Raw genomic sequence first — 17,549 nt, 5'->3', positions numbered from 1 at the left:
AGCTGGTTCCAGGAGGTGGACCAGGAGCAGCACATGCCCAGTACTTGTGATGCCTCAGGCTGCCCCAGGGAAAGCCCTCCTCATCCCTCACCGCATGAGGCTGGATTTAGTGTGACAGTTGCCAGGAGTGGCTAGGCAGGGATCAGATAGCCCCGTTTAGGGCCTTTACTGCCCAAGCCCATCACAGGTGGTCAGAGAGACAAGCCTAGAGCTCCCCACCCATCCTTTTTGAACAGCTAAGAGCTTATCACATGTTTGCATCTCAAATATAGCACTGGTCTCTATGTTTAAACTGCTGTTAACAACAGTCGATTGCATTGGCCAGGATAACAGGCCTCAATGTGGGGAGACAATCTGATGACAAAAGAAAGTTAATTTTGTCTTCCAATGGCATTTCCTTGGAAAGAGCTAGGCCAGTTCTGTCCACTAGAAATATAATGGGAGCCATATATATAATTTTGAATTTTCTAGGAGACACATAAAAAGAAACATTAATTTTAATAACATACTTTAACTTTATATCTGAAATAGGGTCAGTTTTTATATTATCATCAATATAACAAATTCTTGAGATATTTTTATTCTTTTTTTATACAAAGTCTTTGAAATCTGGTGTGTATTTCACACTAACAGTGCATATCGACTTAGATTGGTCACATTTCAAGTGCTCAGTATTTGCCTGTGGCTGCTGTGTCAGACAGGGCAGACCTACGCCCCGGGAAGACAGGGATTCCTCCTAGGAAGGCACCGGGCACAGATGGAGACCAGCTGTGAGGCACCTGTGGGAATCCACGTGGGAAGTGAAGGCAGTCCGGCCTTGGAGACGGGGTGGGGATTGGTGAACAGCTAGGGAGAAGGGGCGAGGGGAAGGGAAAGACACAGCCCACGTGAAGGGTTCAAACTTCGATTGGCAACATGGTAGCACCCCTAACAGAGAAGGGCCAAGAAGAAGTCCTGAGGAAGAGCCCTCTGTGAAGAAGGAATAGTTTGTGGAAACATACCAAGCTGCGAATTTCTGACAGTTAGTTGGAAATACCAAATTAGAGTTGCCACATTCATATTCCTACTCTATTCAAAGGACCAGACCCACCACTGCGAACCCCTCTAAGCTGCCACCCGTCTCATTTGCTCTCCCGGTTGCTATCTCAGTGCTCCCCATGCTCCTACTCCAACCCCCAACCCCCACTCTATTCTTCATGTTAGAGCCAGAGTTATGTATGTGAAACATTACGTCATTCCTGTGCACAGAACTATCCAGTGACTTCTTATCTCACTCAGAATGAAGTCTCAGGTTCTTACATTGCCTCCAAGGCTGGCGTGATCTTTCCCACGGCTCCCTCTCTGACTTCGTCTCCTACTTCACCCAAGCACCCTCCCTCCAGCCCTACTGACAGCCCGGCTGCTCCTCGGACGCCTCACCTGTTCCTAGAGCTCTTCCCCAGCTATCCACGTGGCTTGCTCCTTAATCTTCTTGAGGTCTCTGCTCAAATGTTACCTCATCAGAGAGGCCTTTCCTGACCAGCTGAGGCAGGGTTTGATGATTCTCTAGGAGGACTCATGGGATCCAGCATATAGTCGTACTCAGGGCTATGATTTATTAGAGATTTGTCATGATTTATTACTGGCTATGTATCCCCGTGAAAGGATATAAGGCAAAATCAGCAAAAGGAAAAGCCATTGGGGCAAAATCCAGAGAAAACCAGGCACAAGCTTCCAGGAGTCGTGTCCTAGCAGAATTAAACAGGACATGCTTAATTCCCCCAGCAAGAAATTGGAACAACACCTGTTAAATGTTGCCAACCAGAGAAGCTCGTTAAAGACTCACCCAGGGTTTTATATTGGAGGTTGGCAAGTATCCAGATTCCAGGGTCGCAGAAGGAAAGCAGGTGTTCAGCATACACCACATTGTTTGCACGAACAGGGTTGGCACAGCGAGCCACTTACCAGTTAGGGTGGTGGGAGCCCTTCTGAAATCCAAGTTCCTAGACGCCAGCCAAGGGCCAGCCTTGTAAGCAGGCCTTTCTAAGGATAGCAGTCAGGCCTGCTGGGTTAACTCTGCACACCAGCTTAACTGAAGTAGCATCCTCTTCCTCACATTCACTCTCTACCCTTTCACCGTGTTTTTCTTCTTCTTGTTATTTCTCTTACCTGACATGTTAAATACTTGATGTTGTGTATCTACTCTCACGAAAGGAGGACGTGAGGACAAAGACATGGTTTGTTTTGTTTACTGCTGTCCAGGGCCAGGACTAGGGTAAGGTAAGTGAGGTACCTAGCTTGGAGGTCCTCGTCCAGCTACCTCGCTCGCCTTACCCTAGTCACGACCCTGCTTCTGTATCCCTGGCATGTAAAATACCACCTGCCATATTTTTCAAATGAATAAATATTGAATAGAAATAATGAAAAGTTGTGGCAAATGATACTGGGAATTGACATCTAAGGTTAAAAGAAAGATAACTATTCTTTTTGTTTCCCACTTCCTATTGATTCTTTGTAATAAAATATAATTTTAATGTCCTGATAAATAATGAAAAGATACTAAATACAGATAGAACGCTAATGTGATATCAATTGTGCGTATTTTTTACTTCTATCTCTATCCTCTGTGTTTATCCACACATTTAGATTTTGAAAGATAAAAAAGATGCAAAGATCCGGGAGCTTGAGGCCAGAGTGAGTGACCTGGAGCTGGAAAAGGTGAAGCTGGTGAACGCAGGCTCCGAGCGGCTCCGTGCCGTGAAGGACATCAAGCAAGAAAGAGACCAATTATTAAACGAGGTGAAAACCAGCAGGAATGAGTTAAACAGTCTTTCAGGTATGTTGCTTCAGTGCAAATCCTGCTGAAATAGGAGTGCTTATCAGTGAAGTGCAGCGTAGACCCCAGCATGATTGCAAGAGAAAGGTGTCTCATCTCACATTATAAATATGGGTAGTTATGCTGCCCCTGTGGAATTATTCATGGCCTGAAATCCTCATAGTTCTCCAGGAAGAGCTGCCATGTCTTACACTCACTAACCGTAACTTTAGTCAACCTTCAGAGTCGAGAAAATTCTGTACTGAGTTTCTAAGAGAAGGATGAGGTATCCAGATTCCAGGCTCCCAGGAGGATAGCAGGTGTTCAGCATCAGTCATACTGTTTGCACAGTTTTGTTTCCATGGAAGTGCAAACCTTGAGTCCTTTGAGTCAAATAGCTTGACTAGAGGTCTGATAGTGAAGTGACATGTAAGCAGACTTATGCAAATTTACTGAAAGGAAAAATCCAAGGCCTTACATTAAACATTGAAACACTCCAGTTCGTGATTGGTGTGGGACAGTATCATGTACTTTACACACATACAGTCGGTAATTACTGAGCATTTACTGTGCCAGACACTGTGATAGTCCTAGAAACCCCACATGAAGCCCACAGTCTGGTGGGAAAACTGACCTATACAGACTTGGTGGCGGGCCAGTGAGGGAGCTACAGTGGAAGTGCATTGGGTTCAAAGATAGCACAGAGGACACAGAATTCACCCCCTGTTAGGAAGTGACAGCTACACTGGGTTGGAACGAGAGAAAGGAATTTGGCAGGTGAAAAAGAGATAGAAGGACATTCCAGGCAGAGAGAGCATTATGGGCAAAAGCATGAAGGCATGAAATAACATAATGTGACCTCAGAAGTATTCGCTGGAGCCAAAGTACAAAGGAATGAGATAGTAGATAGGTAGAGCTGGACAATGTGGAGCCAGCAAAGGATATTAAGCAGCAGGTCATTGTCATCAGATTTTAGAAGGATTGTATTAGCAGGTAAATTAGAGGAAGGCAAGTCTAAAGAGACAGAAACCAACCATTTATGGAGGATTTTGCAGTAGTCCCAGGAAAATATGATGAGGACTTGAATGAAGGCAGTGGCAATGAGAATCAGAGGAGAGGAAAGAATTAAGAATGTTTCTGGAGGTTGAATCAACAGGACTTAGTGATTGGAGGGGGTAAGTATAGGTTTCAAGTTTTTAGCTTGTAGGACTGGGAGGGTAATGATAGCAACAACTGAGAGAGGGGACCAGAAGGAGGGGCCAGCTTGAGAACAGGAGGGTAAGGTGTGGTCAGTGTGAGGCAGTTGGTTTCAGGTGGCTCTAGGACACATGTCTACATGGAAATGTCTGGATAGATGGAGCTGAATCTTTGTTCCTTTTATATGTAAATCTAATCATATATCAATAGATAAATATAAATAATTATATAGATGGTCGTGTTTGTGTGTATGTATGTGTTTTCTAATATTGTGAGTGATGAGTTTGTACCAGGTATTTTGATAGGTACTAGAGGTATAAAGTCAGATAAGACACATGGCAGCCTCAGGTTACTTAGTGTCATGGAGATTCATCTACCTACAGATGGTGGTTAAATCTGCTATAATGGACATGTTCATCCAAGAAGAAAGCTTAATATGAAATAGATATGATCTAATTACAATAGTTAGGGGAAAAACAATGTGTAATAAGTAGGTAAAGGAGGAGGATCCACCCAAATAGATTAAAGAGTCAGATAGATGAATTGTATGCGTACATCTCATTTTTGTAACAAATGAAGATGTAACTAAATAAGTTTTCTCCTAGCTTTAAAATTCTGTGATTATTAATTGCAAATAAAATATACTTTATAATACTGGGATAGAAAACAGTAACCATCTGCTATCAATTATTGTATAGAGGACTATGAAGTCTTAAAAAGGAATTTTCGAAACAAAAGTGAAGAAATGGAAACTACTACAAATAAGCTGAAAATGCAATTAAAATCTGCACAGTCTGAACTAGAACAAACAAGGAATACATTAAAGTCAATGGAAGGATCTGATGGTCATGGTATGTTCTGTTAGATTTTAAAATTTTCCTTTTGTTTTTACTTCCATTGGTCTAGATTTATTAAAACACAAACCCTAATACATTGCCTACCACCTCTTCACAGTGCCAGATAATGTGAGAAATATACAGTAATGACGAGTGTTATGTAGCAGTAGTTCATTAGGGAAGTTACCATGTGCTTAATTTAATCCCTAAAGTATCTGAATCTTCCCTTTATCCTCTAGCTATTTCAATAATTTTTAACAGATCTCAATGTCTATAAATGTCAAGTAATTATTTTTAAGGCTATAAATAAAAATTGTCAATTTTCATTCCACTCCTTATCTTTCAACATGTGTATTATCTGTATAAACTATCAATCTGTGGCTAATTGGCAGTACTTGATTCCTTCTCTGTGACAAAAATGCAAAGGAACCCTGGAAATTGAACTACTAATGAGGGGTCCCTTCTCGCCACCTAGACCTGTTCCCTTTTCACCTTCTGTCCATACTAACACAGAGAGAGAAGAAATTTATCTGTCATTTCATGTTTTTCATATCATTGTTGACATGACTATATTAGCTGACTATCAGGTTAATATTTGTCTAATTAAAGAATACATTTTTCCATTTCTCAATATTTTTTTGACGTGAGAAGATTTATTTTTATGCTCACTTTGGCAGCACAGATACTAAAATTGGAATGATACAAAGAAGGTTCCCGTAGTCCCTGCACAAAGATGACAGGCAAATTCTTGAAGCATTCCATGTTTTGTGTGGTTCTTGGTGGTTTGGCCCTTTGCTGGCTGATACTGAGAAAACGGTGGGGTTTGGAGAGGTCACTCAAGAAGCCGCCTTGGGATCTGTGGCTTGCCCCCTACCCCCAGATGGCATCCTGGTCTCAACGCCTTCTGGGCATGTCCACCGCCACCCCAGGGATGTCACAATTATCAGGTTACCTAGGGAATCCTTGTATTCCCATTCAAATTCTTGTTTTGGGATGTGAGGGTGATCTGGCTGTGACATGTGTCACGCCATTGATCACCAGAGTTGATTTGGCTGATCTGGGTTGAAGAGGACGACCTACCCCGATAGAGGAGGACCATTCCTCCATCAAGGGTATACGAGTAGCTGCACTCCCCTGTACGAGTAGCTGCACTCCCCTGCTAGAACCTCCAAACAAGCTCTCAAATTCTTGTTTTTATTGAATAAAATCAGTTTAAAATAAAAGAGATTTATTTGAGAAAATTACCTTTGAAGGCCAGCCATGATCCACTTAGACCAGAATTCTTCAAAGTGTTGAGCAAATGATGTTAGACTTTTGATCTATTCATAAACCAATTTACTGTGCCTGTGTTAACCCTATTTTTGACAGTTTAGGTATAAAAACTCTATCTTGTTAGTGACAAGTCAGACCTTTCATTCTGATAGTTTGTTTTTAATGAATGGTACATTTTCTTTTTTCTTTTTAAACTCTAAGCTACAGCCAGACCTGAGACTCAAAAGCAGTGGCATTTTCAAACCTCTTTCCTCAGCTGACTATGAGAAAAAACATACAGTCTTCTGACTTTGAATTTCCAAGTAAACATGAGCTTCATATATCTTTTCAATGCCCTGCCATTTCTTAAGTATTCGGTGCCTTTGACCCATCTAGAACATTCTCATCCTGTCATCGTCAGTTTTCCAAACATAATCACATATATGCTTATGCTAGCAGTTTGACTAGTGAGACAGTAGTGAGTTCCAGGCACATGGCAATAACCATGAGAATGAAAATTGAATGGTTTGTGATATCACTAGAATCTCAAAAAAGAAATAGTATATATAGTGGTATTTTAAGTATGAGTTTCTGGAAAAATCATTTTAATAATATACATTATTTGTTATATGAGTATATATTTATATATATTTCCTATATGTGTGAGTTATAAGTTGCCAGTGGAAATATGGCAACATACAATGGCTGACGAAATTAATTTCAGTAGCAAAAAAAAAGCCCCACAAGACATCATCCTATGTATATTTCCTAGCTCAAAATCTCTAATAGTAGCTAAAAATCATTATATCCCCAAATTATGAAAAGTGAAGACTTGTCTGTGATCTTTCCCTTGCAACTGCCCAGGTACCTTGGAGGATCTTACTTCTCACCTTCCCATGAAGTTTAACCATCAAATTACAGTAGCCTCTCAAACGTTAGAAACTTTAGAAACTAAGGCACAGTTTGCCTCCTTTTCTCCCCCAGCTATGAAAGTGGCGATGGGGATGCAGAAGCAGATCACAGCCAAAAGAGGCCAGATAGACGCCCTCCAGAGCAAGATACAGTTCTTGGAAGAGGCAATGACGAACTCAAATAAGGTGAGTCCCTATTCTCGGAGAGGGGAAGCCAGCATGTTCGCTCACTAATACGCTCCAAGGCAGAATAAGACGTCGCAGAGATACAAAGTGCAAGGGGGAAAGAGAAAAGCTTATTTCTGATTGAGAGAATGAGGGAAAAGATCTTGAAGAAACATCTGAGCAGGGTCTTGAAAGATAGCTAGTATTTTAAACGTGGGAGGTAGACAAAAGAACATTCCTGATAGAGACAGAGAATGATTCCAAACAAAGGACAGTGAGTTCCAATATAATGTGATGTATGTGTTCCTAAAAATCACTGTGCTGTGCAAAATTGTGTAATAAAAACCACAGGGCTTATGAGAACACATAAAAAACAAGAACCTAATAAAAACAGTAGCACAGTTTTATCACTGTTAAATTGTTATGAAATACACAAATACCACAATAAGTAAGGCCATTTACCTTGAAAAAGAACTGAAGTTTTCTTGTAGAAGTATGCATTAAGGGTTATAGCTTGTATATTATGGTAAAGGGGTGGAAGTAGGCTTTTCTGTAACACCAAATGTGGATGCATGTGGCTTATAACTGAGGTAGCTGGTAGGTGGGTGCTTGAGGAGTATGCACGTGTGCTTGTGTGTTCCCATGCAGCTGTTTAGCAAGTGCAGCGTTCTACATTGACCAGTATGTCATGAATGAAACTGCACATACACAACCATGAAATTTGCCTTAAGCTCAGCTGTTCCCTGATATCACTTTGGAACAAATGTGTGTTTTCAGAAGAAGATTTATAACAGGACTGATAATGATGTAGGTGAGACAGTAAATAGCCTAAGTAGAAAATAAGTGCAACGAAGTAATTGCTAGTTTACTATCCATGATGAGCTACTGAAAAACTTTGGAATGCAGCTAAGTATTAACAAGTATGTATATACTTTTGTGCACACCCTTCATCATATACACTTACTTATTTCCTCTTTCTGTGTTCTTTCTCATTTTTTCTCCCTCCTTTTCTCTTATCCTCAATTCATTTTTTTCCCTTCTTCCTTCCTTGACTTGCCTTTGGGAACCTAAAGCAGTGCTTATCCTTCCTGATGGTACTTAGGGCTTCAGAGTCTACTGCCTGCTAGCAGCAAAAAGGCCAAAGGAGAGTGTTCGCCATAGCTGAATGACATTTCCTCCAAACGAAAAGGAGGAACCCTATAAAATTAATGCCTCTTTCTTTCTGAAGCCTTTTCTGCCCAACCTAATTAGAAAAGGAGAAATTATGTGCCTAAAAAATGTGTGTTGCAGTGGCAACACCGTCTACCTTATTTACATTAAACATTTTTCACTATGAAAACAATATATTTAAAGAAATATAGCCAGACATGGTGGCTTGCACCTGTAATCCCAGCTACTTGGGAGGTTGAGGTAGGAGGATCGCTTGAGGCCAGCAATTTAAGACCAGCCTGGGCAACATAGTGAGACCGAGTCACTAAAAAAATTTTTTTTAAATTAGCCAGGCATGGTGGTGCTCACCTGTAGTCCCAGCTACTCAGAAAGTGAGGTTGAGGCAGGAGGATCCTTTGAGCCCAGGAGTTCAAGGCTGGAATGAGTTATGATCATGCCACTGCACTCCAACCTAGGCAACAAGTGAGACCCTGCCTCTAAACCAAACAAACAAACAAAAAAACAAACACAAAAAGGAAATACAAACTCAACAAATTAATGTCTATATTTTAACTTTACAATTATACATTTATTATTTCTATATACCTAGTCCATGATGTTTTTTTTGAAGGAATGAACTAATTTTAATGAAATTTTGTTTAATACCAAAGAGACTAACATGTCAGTAAGCTCATTCTCACCACTGGACTGATAATGTGACTTGAGGGCAGGACGTGTCTCCTTTGTTCTTATGTCACAGGGTCTACAGTAGGTATGCGTGAAATGAATATTCAACCTTGAAGCAAAATTGAAATCCACAAAAATTTCAAGTAATGCATCTTCTTTAAATCTCTTTTGTCATCTGGAATAAATTTCAATAAAATTTGGTATATTATTACTCAATCCCAATTCACCAAAATACTGTCTTTTTATTACAATATAGTTAGTTATTTCATATTTTGTAGATTTCATCAAAGATTTATTAAGCCTACAAAGAAGTAATAATACTAGTAGTGATGAGAGTAAGAGAGAGTACACAATAATATACTTCTAGCAGCTCCCGGCCCCAACTCAGAAGCAATTAAATAGCATATAATTAAACTTACCTGGTTTAGGATCCTTCAGTTATATTTCAGGTACCTCTTAGCATCTGCATCAGCAGATTATTTCTGATATTTTCTTTTCTGTAATTGTAGGAGAAACATTTTCTGAAAGAAGAGAAGAATAAACTCAGCCAGGAATTGAGTACTGTTGTAACAGAAAAAAACAAGATGTCTGGGGAACTGGACGTTCTGAGGTCTCAGGAATGCCGTTTAAAAGAAAAGGTTGCTAACATGGAAGTTGCTCTGGATAAGGTTAGTTATTAACTAAATACATCATTATCAACTAAATAGGTATCAACTAAATAGGTATCCACTAAATAGAATTGTTACGAAAAAAACCTCTGTGTTGATATGAACTGAATTTGTCAATTTGTATTATACCCTAATCACCTAGCACAAAGAAAAACTATATCTTATACAGAAGGCACAAGAAGTGTGCATAGTCATAATGCATACGTTTTGCTTAATTATCTTTTTCAGACTAACACAGTCACAGGAGCAGGAAGATACAAGATGTAAGATGCTCCTGACATCCTTAGTGGCCTGAATAAGTAAAAATGCCTTCCTGAGCACCTAACTCAGGAAAAATGTCTTGGGCTCTAGGTAGAATATAGTTTCTTAATAATGTCAATAAATGGTAAAGTAAAGCTAATGTCTGACAGTTTGTAGGGTCCAGAAAATGTAGGTAGAAAACACAATTTAAAGAATGAGAAGGATCAATGACACTCTATTTGTCATTGCTATTTATTTATAGAGAGATAAATCTCTCTTCTTGTCACCTAGAAACTCTGGAAGCCTAAAATTGTACCAAAACCAATCCTTGAGTGCTAAGAAATCAGAGCCTTTGCGGTTAAATAAGCAATTTGTGATCCCACTCCTGCTACTTTTGTTTCTTAAAACATGGTTTATTGACTCAATGAATTTCAGTTGTGATTATTTTTATATAAAGTTTTATATTTTGCTAACACTGCTCATTCCATACTTAGTTCATTCATTCTTTTGAGTGCCCTTCACATACTAAATCCTGTGTATGTGCTAGGGGTACGGAGGATGCAGACATGGCCTCCAGTTGATCACAGTTTACTGAATAAAACGGATAAATAGATAATTATAATATAGTGCAGTAAAAGGGGGGAAGTTTAGCTGAAGATATGGCAGCTCTGCCTTCATAGGTTAATAAAGTAAAAGTGCACAAAGAATAGAGGATAAACCACTTATGGTTGCTTGATTATAGGCATCTTTGCAGTTTGCAGAATGTCAAGACATAATACAGCGTCAGGAGCAAGAATCTGTGCGCCTGAAACTTCAGCACACTTTGGATGTAAAAGTAAGGTCATCATAAATAGTTTAAGCAAAAATAATGCCTTTCTTCGATGGGCTTATATATTTTCTTCATATACCTCAGATATATTCAAATATATTTCAATATCATCTGATTACTAGCAATGATAAGATCTATACAAACATTGTTACATACTATACCTATTCTTTTCATGTAAAGTAACAAACTGAAGCACCACGCTTTATTCTTAGTGTACAGTAAGCAAGTGAAACAAACAAGTTTCACAAGTACCTGCCTTGGAGATACCCAAAGGAAGAGTTTTCCATGCACAGCAGTCGAGAGAGTACAAAAACCCAAAGTGCGAGTATTTTTGGCTTGGTTGGGGGATAGCAAAAGTGATATAATCTCTGTGACGAAAACATGTTTTTTAAAAATAGATTTCCCACTGAAATATCTTCCTGTTTTCAGACACCAATTTTAAAGTTACATATATATTTTAAAGTCTCAATAATGGATTTTGCCTTTGAAACCAAATACATTTTGATCTCACAATTCTTTGCGGTTGTAGGTTGGCGATGATTTTGCTCACCTCTTTATTGTCTTTCAGGAACTTAAGGGCCCTGGATATACCTCAAATCCGGCAGTGAAGCCACGCCTTCTCCAGCCAGCATCTGTCACCCGTTCTCATTCTAACGTGCCATCTTCCCAGTCCACAGCCAGCTTCCTGTCTCATGTAAGTAACCAGTCTTACCATCCATGGTGCAAATGACATAATATCTAAGTACTTTTAAATTGGAAAGAATTACACTAAAAAATAATATATCTATAGTTTTGGCATTTTCAATGACTAGATTTTAGATTTATACATTTTCCTATAAATCCAATGGAGTCCAGCTAAATGAAAATATTTTCTTTCCTATTTGGTGTTTTCTCTGGGAAAAACAAAAAATGAAATATTCAATGGGATTAATGTTAGCAATAATTGTTAAATTAAATGATTTAATAGGCTCATGTCCAATTCTTTGGGTATTTCCATAACAAGGATTTCCAGATTACAAAGCAAATGCTCAGATGACTCAAGTAAGTATCACTTCAAATGCCACAGGCGAGTTGATGGTATATTTAATTTATATTTAAGGCCATTTTAGCATATAAAAACAAAATATTTCCAAGATCATTTAATTTATTTTGGTTGTATAACTTGTACTTGCTCTGCTTGATCTTTACCTATGAAGGATTCATGATGTAGGCAAGATTTTTAGCAACACTTCATAACTTTTGTCCTATGTCCTATGTATCTATTTCTAATACATAATACTATACAAATAGTATATTTATATTCCATTTTATTACAATCTTCTAAAAAGAATACAAGTCTAAGAGCTGAATTTGGGCAGACATCTCAAAATAGAATAGTCTAATTCAAACTGAATGAGATCAAGCTGTTATTTTTAGCTTTTTCGTTTATCTTCTATCTTTGGAGAATGTAGATAGAATGGGTTTGGAAGTATACACCCTCCCTAGGCATTATTTATCTTACATCATAACTCATAAGACTCAAGGCCATTAGAGAAAACATTTGGAGAAGATGAAGTTACATTAGAGATATAATTTAAGAGTAATTTTAGAAACAAATCTAACATAAAATTATTTGAGTCAAAATGTAATAGGAACTACAGAAACCACAATATAAACCTTAAGTTTAACAACTTAAGATATAAGCTTATATTCTTCCCCTAAAACCAAAAGCTTGTAGAAGTTTTACCCTGCAAATATATGTCCTTTAGAAATAGCCTTAATGATTATTCTAAGGGTCAAAGGATTGGGGTGAGGGAGAGCAAGATCTTTTGCTGGGCTCCAGTAACTTCAGGAAGAGCTTGTGTTTAGTTAGTTCTTTACCAGCCTGGTAAGAGTTATATGTAAACAGTATTTTAGAATTGTTTATTTCCTAGCTATTTTCTAGTTTTAAAAAGTGTACTTTGCTCATGTTATACATTAAAATGCATTCCATATGAATTAAAGTAATAAAATATTAAAAATGAATTAACAAAATGATTCTAAGATATACAAACATTAAACAGAAAGATTGGTAATTTTGACTAAATAAAACTACTTAAATCACAAAACCACCATAAATAAAACCAAAAGGAAACTACAACCAGAAATATATTTTCAATAAAGAGTTAATATCTATACTATGTAGAGTTCTTATATATCCCGATGAAGTTGGCATATACTCTAAAAGAAAAGTGTACTAAAGATGTGGTTACAAAATTCACAAATAAAAAATGCAAATAGCCAATAAACATGAAATATGTTCAAACTTGTTTGTAAACAAATAAGAATAACTACATATTGAAGTGAAAATGAACTACCAATTTTACATATAAAGTTATTAAATGATAATGAAACAGGTGCAGTATAATGGGTGTTCTTGATATCATGCCCTGCTAATAAACACATAAATTGATATGACTTTTTTTATTGTTTTTGCTTCCAAGTCTACAATTTTTTTTTAAGTTAATAGACTTAATTTTTTAAGAGCAGTTTTAGGTTTACAGAAAATTTGATTGGAAAATATAGAGAGCTCCCATAGACTCCCTTTCCTATCACCCCCTCCAGTTTGCATTAGTGTGGTACATTTGTTGTAATTGATGAGCCAATATCGATACATTATTATTAACTAAAGTCCATAGTTTATATTAGGGTTCACTCTGTCTTGTACATTTTATGAGTTTTAAAAATGCCTAATGACATATATCCAACATTACTGTGTCATACAGATTAGCTTCACCACTGTGAAAATCCCGTGTCCCACCATTTCATCTCTTCCCCTGAACCACTGTCAACCACTGATCTTTTTACTGTCGCCATAGTTTTGCCTTTTCCATAATGTCTTAGAGTTAGAATCACACAGTTTGTAGTCTCTTCAGGTTGGCTTCTTTCATTAGCAATATACATTTAAGTTTCCTCCATGTCTTTTCATGGTTTAATAACTGATTTTTTTTTATTGCTGAATGATATTTCATAGCATGGATGTACCATCATTAGTTTATCCATTCACCTATTGAAGGACATCTTGGTTTATACTTAACATGCTTTTTCCTCAAATTTGATGGAATTTTATTTTATATCATAATAAAACATTTTATTTTTTTAATTGACAGACAATAATTGTACAAATTTATGGGATACATAGTCATGTTTTGATAATACAATATATAATGATCAGATCCAGGTAATTACTATATCTGTCATCTCAAACATTTATCATTCCTTCGTGTTTGGAACATTCAGTATCCCCCTTCTAGCTATTTGAAGCTAAGTGATATATTATTGTTAACTAGTCATCCTACAGTTCCATAGAACACTAAATCTTATTCCTCTTATCTGGCTGTAATTTCATATCCTTTAACAAATCTCCGCCTATACCCTTCTTCCCCCTACCCTTCCCAGTCTCTAGTATCCTCTGTTCTACCTTTTAGTTCTATGAGATAAACTCTTTTTAGCTTTTGCCTATGAGTGAGAACATGCATTTGACTTTCTATTCCTGGCTTATTTCACTTAACATAACGTCCTCCAGTTCCGTTCATGTTGCCACAAATGACAAGATTTCATTTCTTATGGCTGAATAGTATCCCAGGGTGTGTATATACCACATTTGCTTTATCTGTTCATCTGTTGTGGGACACTTAGGTTGATTCCGTATCTTGGCTGTTGTGAATAGTGCTGCAATAAACATAGGGATGCAAATATTTCTTCAAGATACTGATTTCTTTTTCTTGGGATAAATGCCCAGTAATAGGATTGCTGGACCATATGTCAGTTCTATTTGTAGTTTTTTGAGAAGCCTCCGTACTGTTCTCCATAGTGGCTATACTCTCAATGCAACACTAAAGTTAATTGGAAGCTCTGAGCATGTGAGGGGCTATCTACTTGGAGTTTCACATCAGGGTGGTTTGAGTGGCTATTTGTTGGAAAATCCAGTGTGCCAATGTTGTTAAGTCTTTCCTTTAAGCTAGTCTTCAAGCCCCCTCCCTGGAGGTGAGAGTTTGGTTGCCAGCGTTCTTATAAAACAAGCTGAGGGGCCAGGCCTGGAGCAGTGTGGGTGTGGTATTTCCGTATTTGGCATTCAAATATATCTGGCTCCTTTATCCCCAACTTTCTGTGCAATACCTATGTCCTCAACCGTGCCTGGCATCCCCCAATCCACAGAAGCTCTGTTTTGCTCTCTCCTGAAAATAACTTTCCAAACTTCTTCCGTGGAGGAGTCGGGGTGTGAGGTGGGAGAGGGGATCTAGGGACCTAAGTGCTTCCTAAATAGCTCCCTGACCAGTCCTTATTTTAGCATCGCCCGCACCGCCTTCACTCGCAGAGGGACCTGTGCTGCCTCTGTCTTTGGCAGAGTCTACTGTGCAAACCACTTTACTGTGCAGCCTTCCCACGACCGCCTTGCACTCGGCTTTCCCAGGCCTGCCAAATCTGTTACCACCGTCCTTCTCTTCCGTGGCTGTGGTTTCCCATCCTGTTTTTCTCAACATTGTGGGTTTGTCCTTTTTTTTTTTTTAATTCCTCTTCCAGAAGTTCTAATGGGTTTTCAGGAGGGAGCAAAATCACATGCATATGTTCAGTCTGTTATGGTAACCTGAACTTTACCTTAAAATTCTAAAATTCAATCTGCTTTTTAAAAATAGAGTTATGAAGAATTCATAAATTCAACTTATCCCACAGACTTTGCTGCATATGATCATACACCAGATACTGCACTGGGATCTGGGGACACAGATGTGTTTAGGACATGACACCCATCCTCACAGATGTCAGTTAAGCAGAGGAGATGGACATAGTCAAGGGAACATAATGCCAGTCCACAATCCCTCACTCAAAATCCTTGGGGGTCAAATGGGTCTTGGATTTTAAAATTTATCATATTTTAAAAAGGTAATATGGGACATTACAGTTCCAAGTTTTTCTACCCAGTATTGACTACAATGAAGGGCATCTTCCCCTGGACATTTATGATAAATGTCAAAGGCTTAAAATTTTAACAATAATTGCCAACGCTTATTAAATAAACTTTCTAGTGGGCAGAAGATATGAAGATATGCAGTCCAGGTTAGGACTAAGGTGACTGAAGATTATAATAGGATAAGATTTTTTTTATCAATTTTATGAGGTTTCATTCCACATTGGGTATTATATGTACCAGGACTAGGACGAGACAAAGCCCGTGTTTGGTAAAATCTTCTTAGAGACAAATGTTTTTAATAATAATAACTTAATAATAATATCTTAATAATAATTAAGATACTGGTTCTCATCTTTGTATTTTCTAAATGAATGGAGTCAAATTTAATAATTTAATGAAGTCTAAGTTATTAAACATTAGACTGACTCATCATGACAATTTCCAGGTAAGATGACCGTCAGTAAACTGAAAAGACCATACTTACCACACATTTAGTTAGTCAGAACTCTTGATATCTTCAGCTGGACACTATAGGTGATTTATTAGTGGGGACAGGAAAAAGGTATGCCAGTAACATCAGCTCTTCATTAGCATGGACCCTAGAAAAGTAAAACCCAAGGAACAAAAAATCTGCAGTATTCATCCCTCAGCAGCCAATCTGTGTGACAAATGTAACTCTACCTGGGATGGACATCTTGGGCTAGAATATAGCTCAAGGATACACTGAGTCCCCCTGCTCCACCAGGGCAACTTCTGACTGTCCTTTGGTTTCCCCTCTTGATGTGCTCATTGGGAATGTCTGTCCTTCTTATTATATAAATATGCATTGGAGAACACTATAAATCTGCACATCTTATATTACCTCCAAATACCGACTAACACAGTTTGAAAATCTTGGATGTCTCTTTACTGATCAGTAAAATATGAGGGATAGATTAACTCTTCTCTAAAGAGTTCCTTACTTCTAAAGTTCTGTAGCTTTATAAAATTGGTTTAGCCATAAACAAAGCATTGAAATTATTTTGCCCTGACATAATTGACAATATTTAATGACATGGTAAGGATGTTTATACTACATTGTTAAAATTTTAAAATAAAAAAGTTTAAAATTCAATGTGTGTAGTTTGATCTCATATATGTATGTGTATATACATGTAGAATGTATACACACGTATATATATCAATTAGATGTAGTACACTATTCATTATTGATTCATTATTATTGATTATCTCTGTGTAATAAGATTATGAGTGAATTTTTTCCCTCCTCTTGCTCTTCCATAATCTCTATTTACAAGTTGAATTAATTCTGTAATAGTAAATAGTATAGGAATCTGAAAAACAAAGCGTCTTTGTTTTGCAAATTGTTTTAATCCAGCACTCTATGAAAGCTAACGCACTGAAGGAAGACCCAACACGGGACTTGAAACAGCTTCTGCAAGAGTTGAGAAGCGTAATCAATGAGGAGCCGGCCGTGCCTCTGGGCAAGACGGAGGAGGACAGGAGAACGCCGTCGCTGGGACCCCTGTGTGTGGCTGTGTAAGACCGCGTGCACTCAGAGTGGGAAAGCTAATCTCATCAGTGGTTTGCCACTGAGTTGTCCACGAGTGACTCTCTGGGAGGGTGAGGTTTAAATAACTTGAAAGAATATCTGAATTTACCAGGGAAAGCAATATGAAAATGGAGGAGTGGACATCAAGAGAAAATAGTATAGTCGTTCTGTTCAGAAAGTAGTCAGTGCAAGGTGTTACCCAAAGTTACATTTGTATAGTCATTTATAATTGCTAACAAATTTTGCATCCATACTTTTACTTAAATGTCTCGACAACCATTTGAGATAAGGCAGGGTAAAATTTGTTTATCCCATTTTATAAATGAGAAAAATACAAATC

General features: G+C 37.9%; 1 protein-coding gene and 1 non-coding gene across 2 annotated transcripts in view; both read left to right on the top strand.

Moving 5' to 3' along the window:
- Window positions 1–17,549, top strand: part of CCDC158 (coiled-coil domain containing 158) — a 62,498-nt gene that overhangs the window by 33,755 nt on the left and 11,194 nt on the right. The window contains exons 13-19 of the mRNA XM_045532862.1: window positions 2,626–2,815; window positions 4,690–4,842; window positions 7,063–7,175; window positions 9,500–9,658; window positions 10,641–10,733; window positions 11,296–11,421; window positions 17,036–17,196. Of these exons, the coding sequence (XP_045388818.1) occupies window positions 2,626–2,815; window positions 4,690–4,842; window positions 7,063–7,175; window positions 9,500–9,658; window positions 10,641–10,733; window positions 11,296–11,421; window positions 17,036–17,196 (995 nt within the window). The remainder of the gene's footprint in view (window positions 1–2,625; window positions 2,816–4,689; window positions 4,843–7,062; window positions 7,176–9,499; window positions 9,659–10,640; window positions 10,734–11,295; window positions 11,422–17,035; window positions 17,197–17,549) is intronic.
- Window positions 5,489–5,595, top strand: LOC123624880. The gene has a single exon (XR_006730245.1). It is a non-coding gene; the product is annotated as a U6 spliceosomal RNA (small nuclear RNA).

The sequence above is a fragment of the Lemur catta genome, chromosome 19 (assembly GCF_020740605.2).
Source record: "Lemur catta isolate mLemCat1 chromosome 19, mLemCat1.pri, whole genome shotgun sequence".
In the NCBI taxonomy this organism is placed as follows: domain Eukaryota; kingdom Metazoa; phylum Chordata; class Mammalia; order Primates; family Lemuridae; genus Lemur; species Lemur catta.
This window is presented reverse-complemented; position numbering and strand designations above follow the sequence as displayed.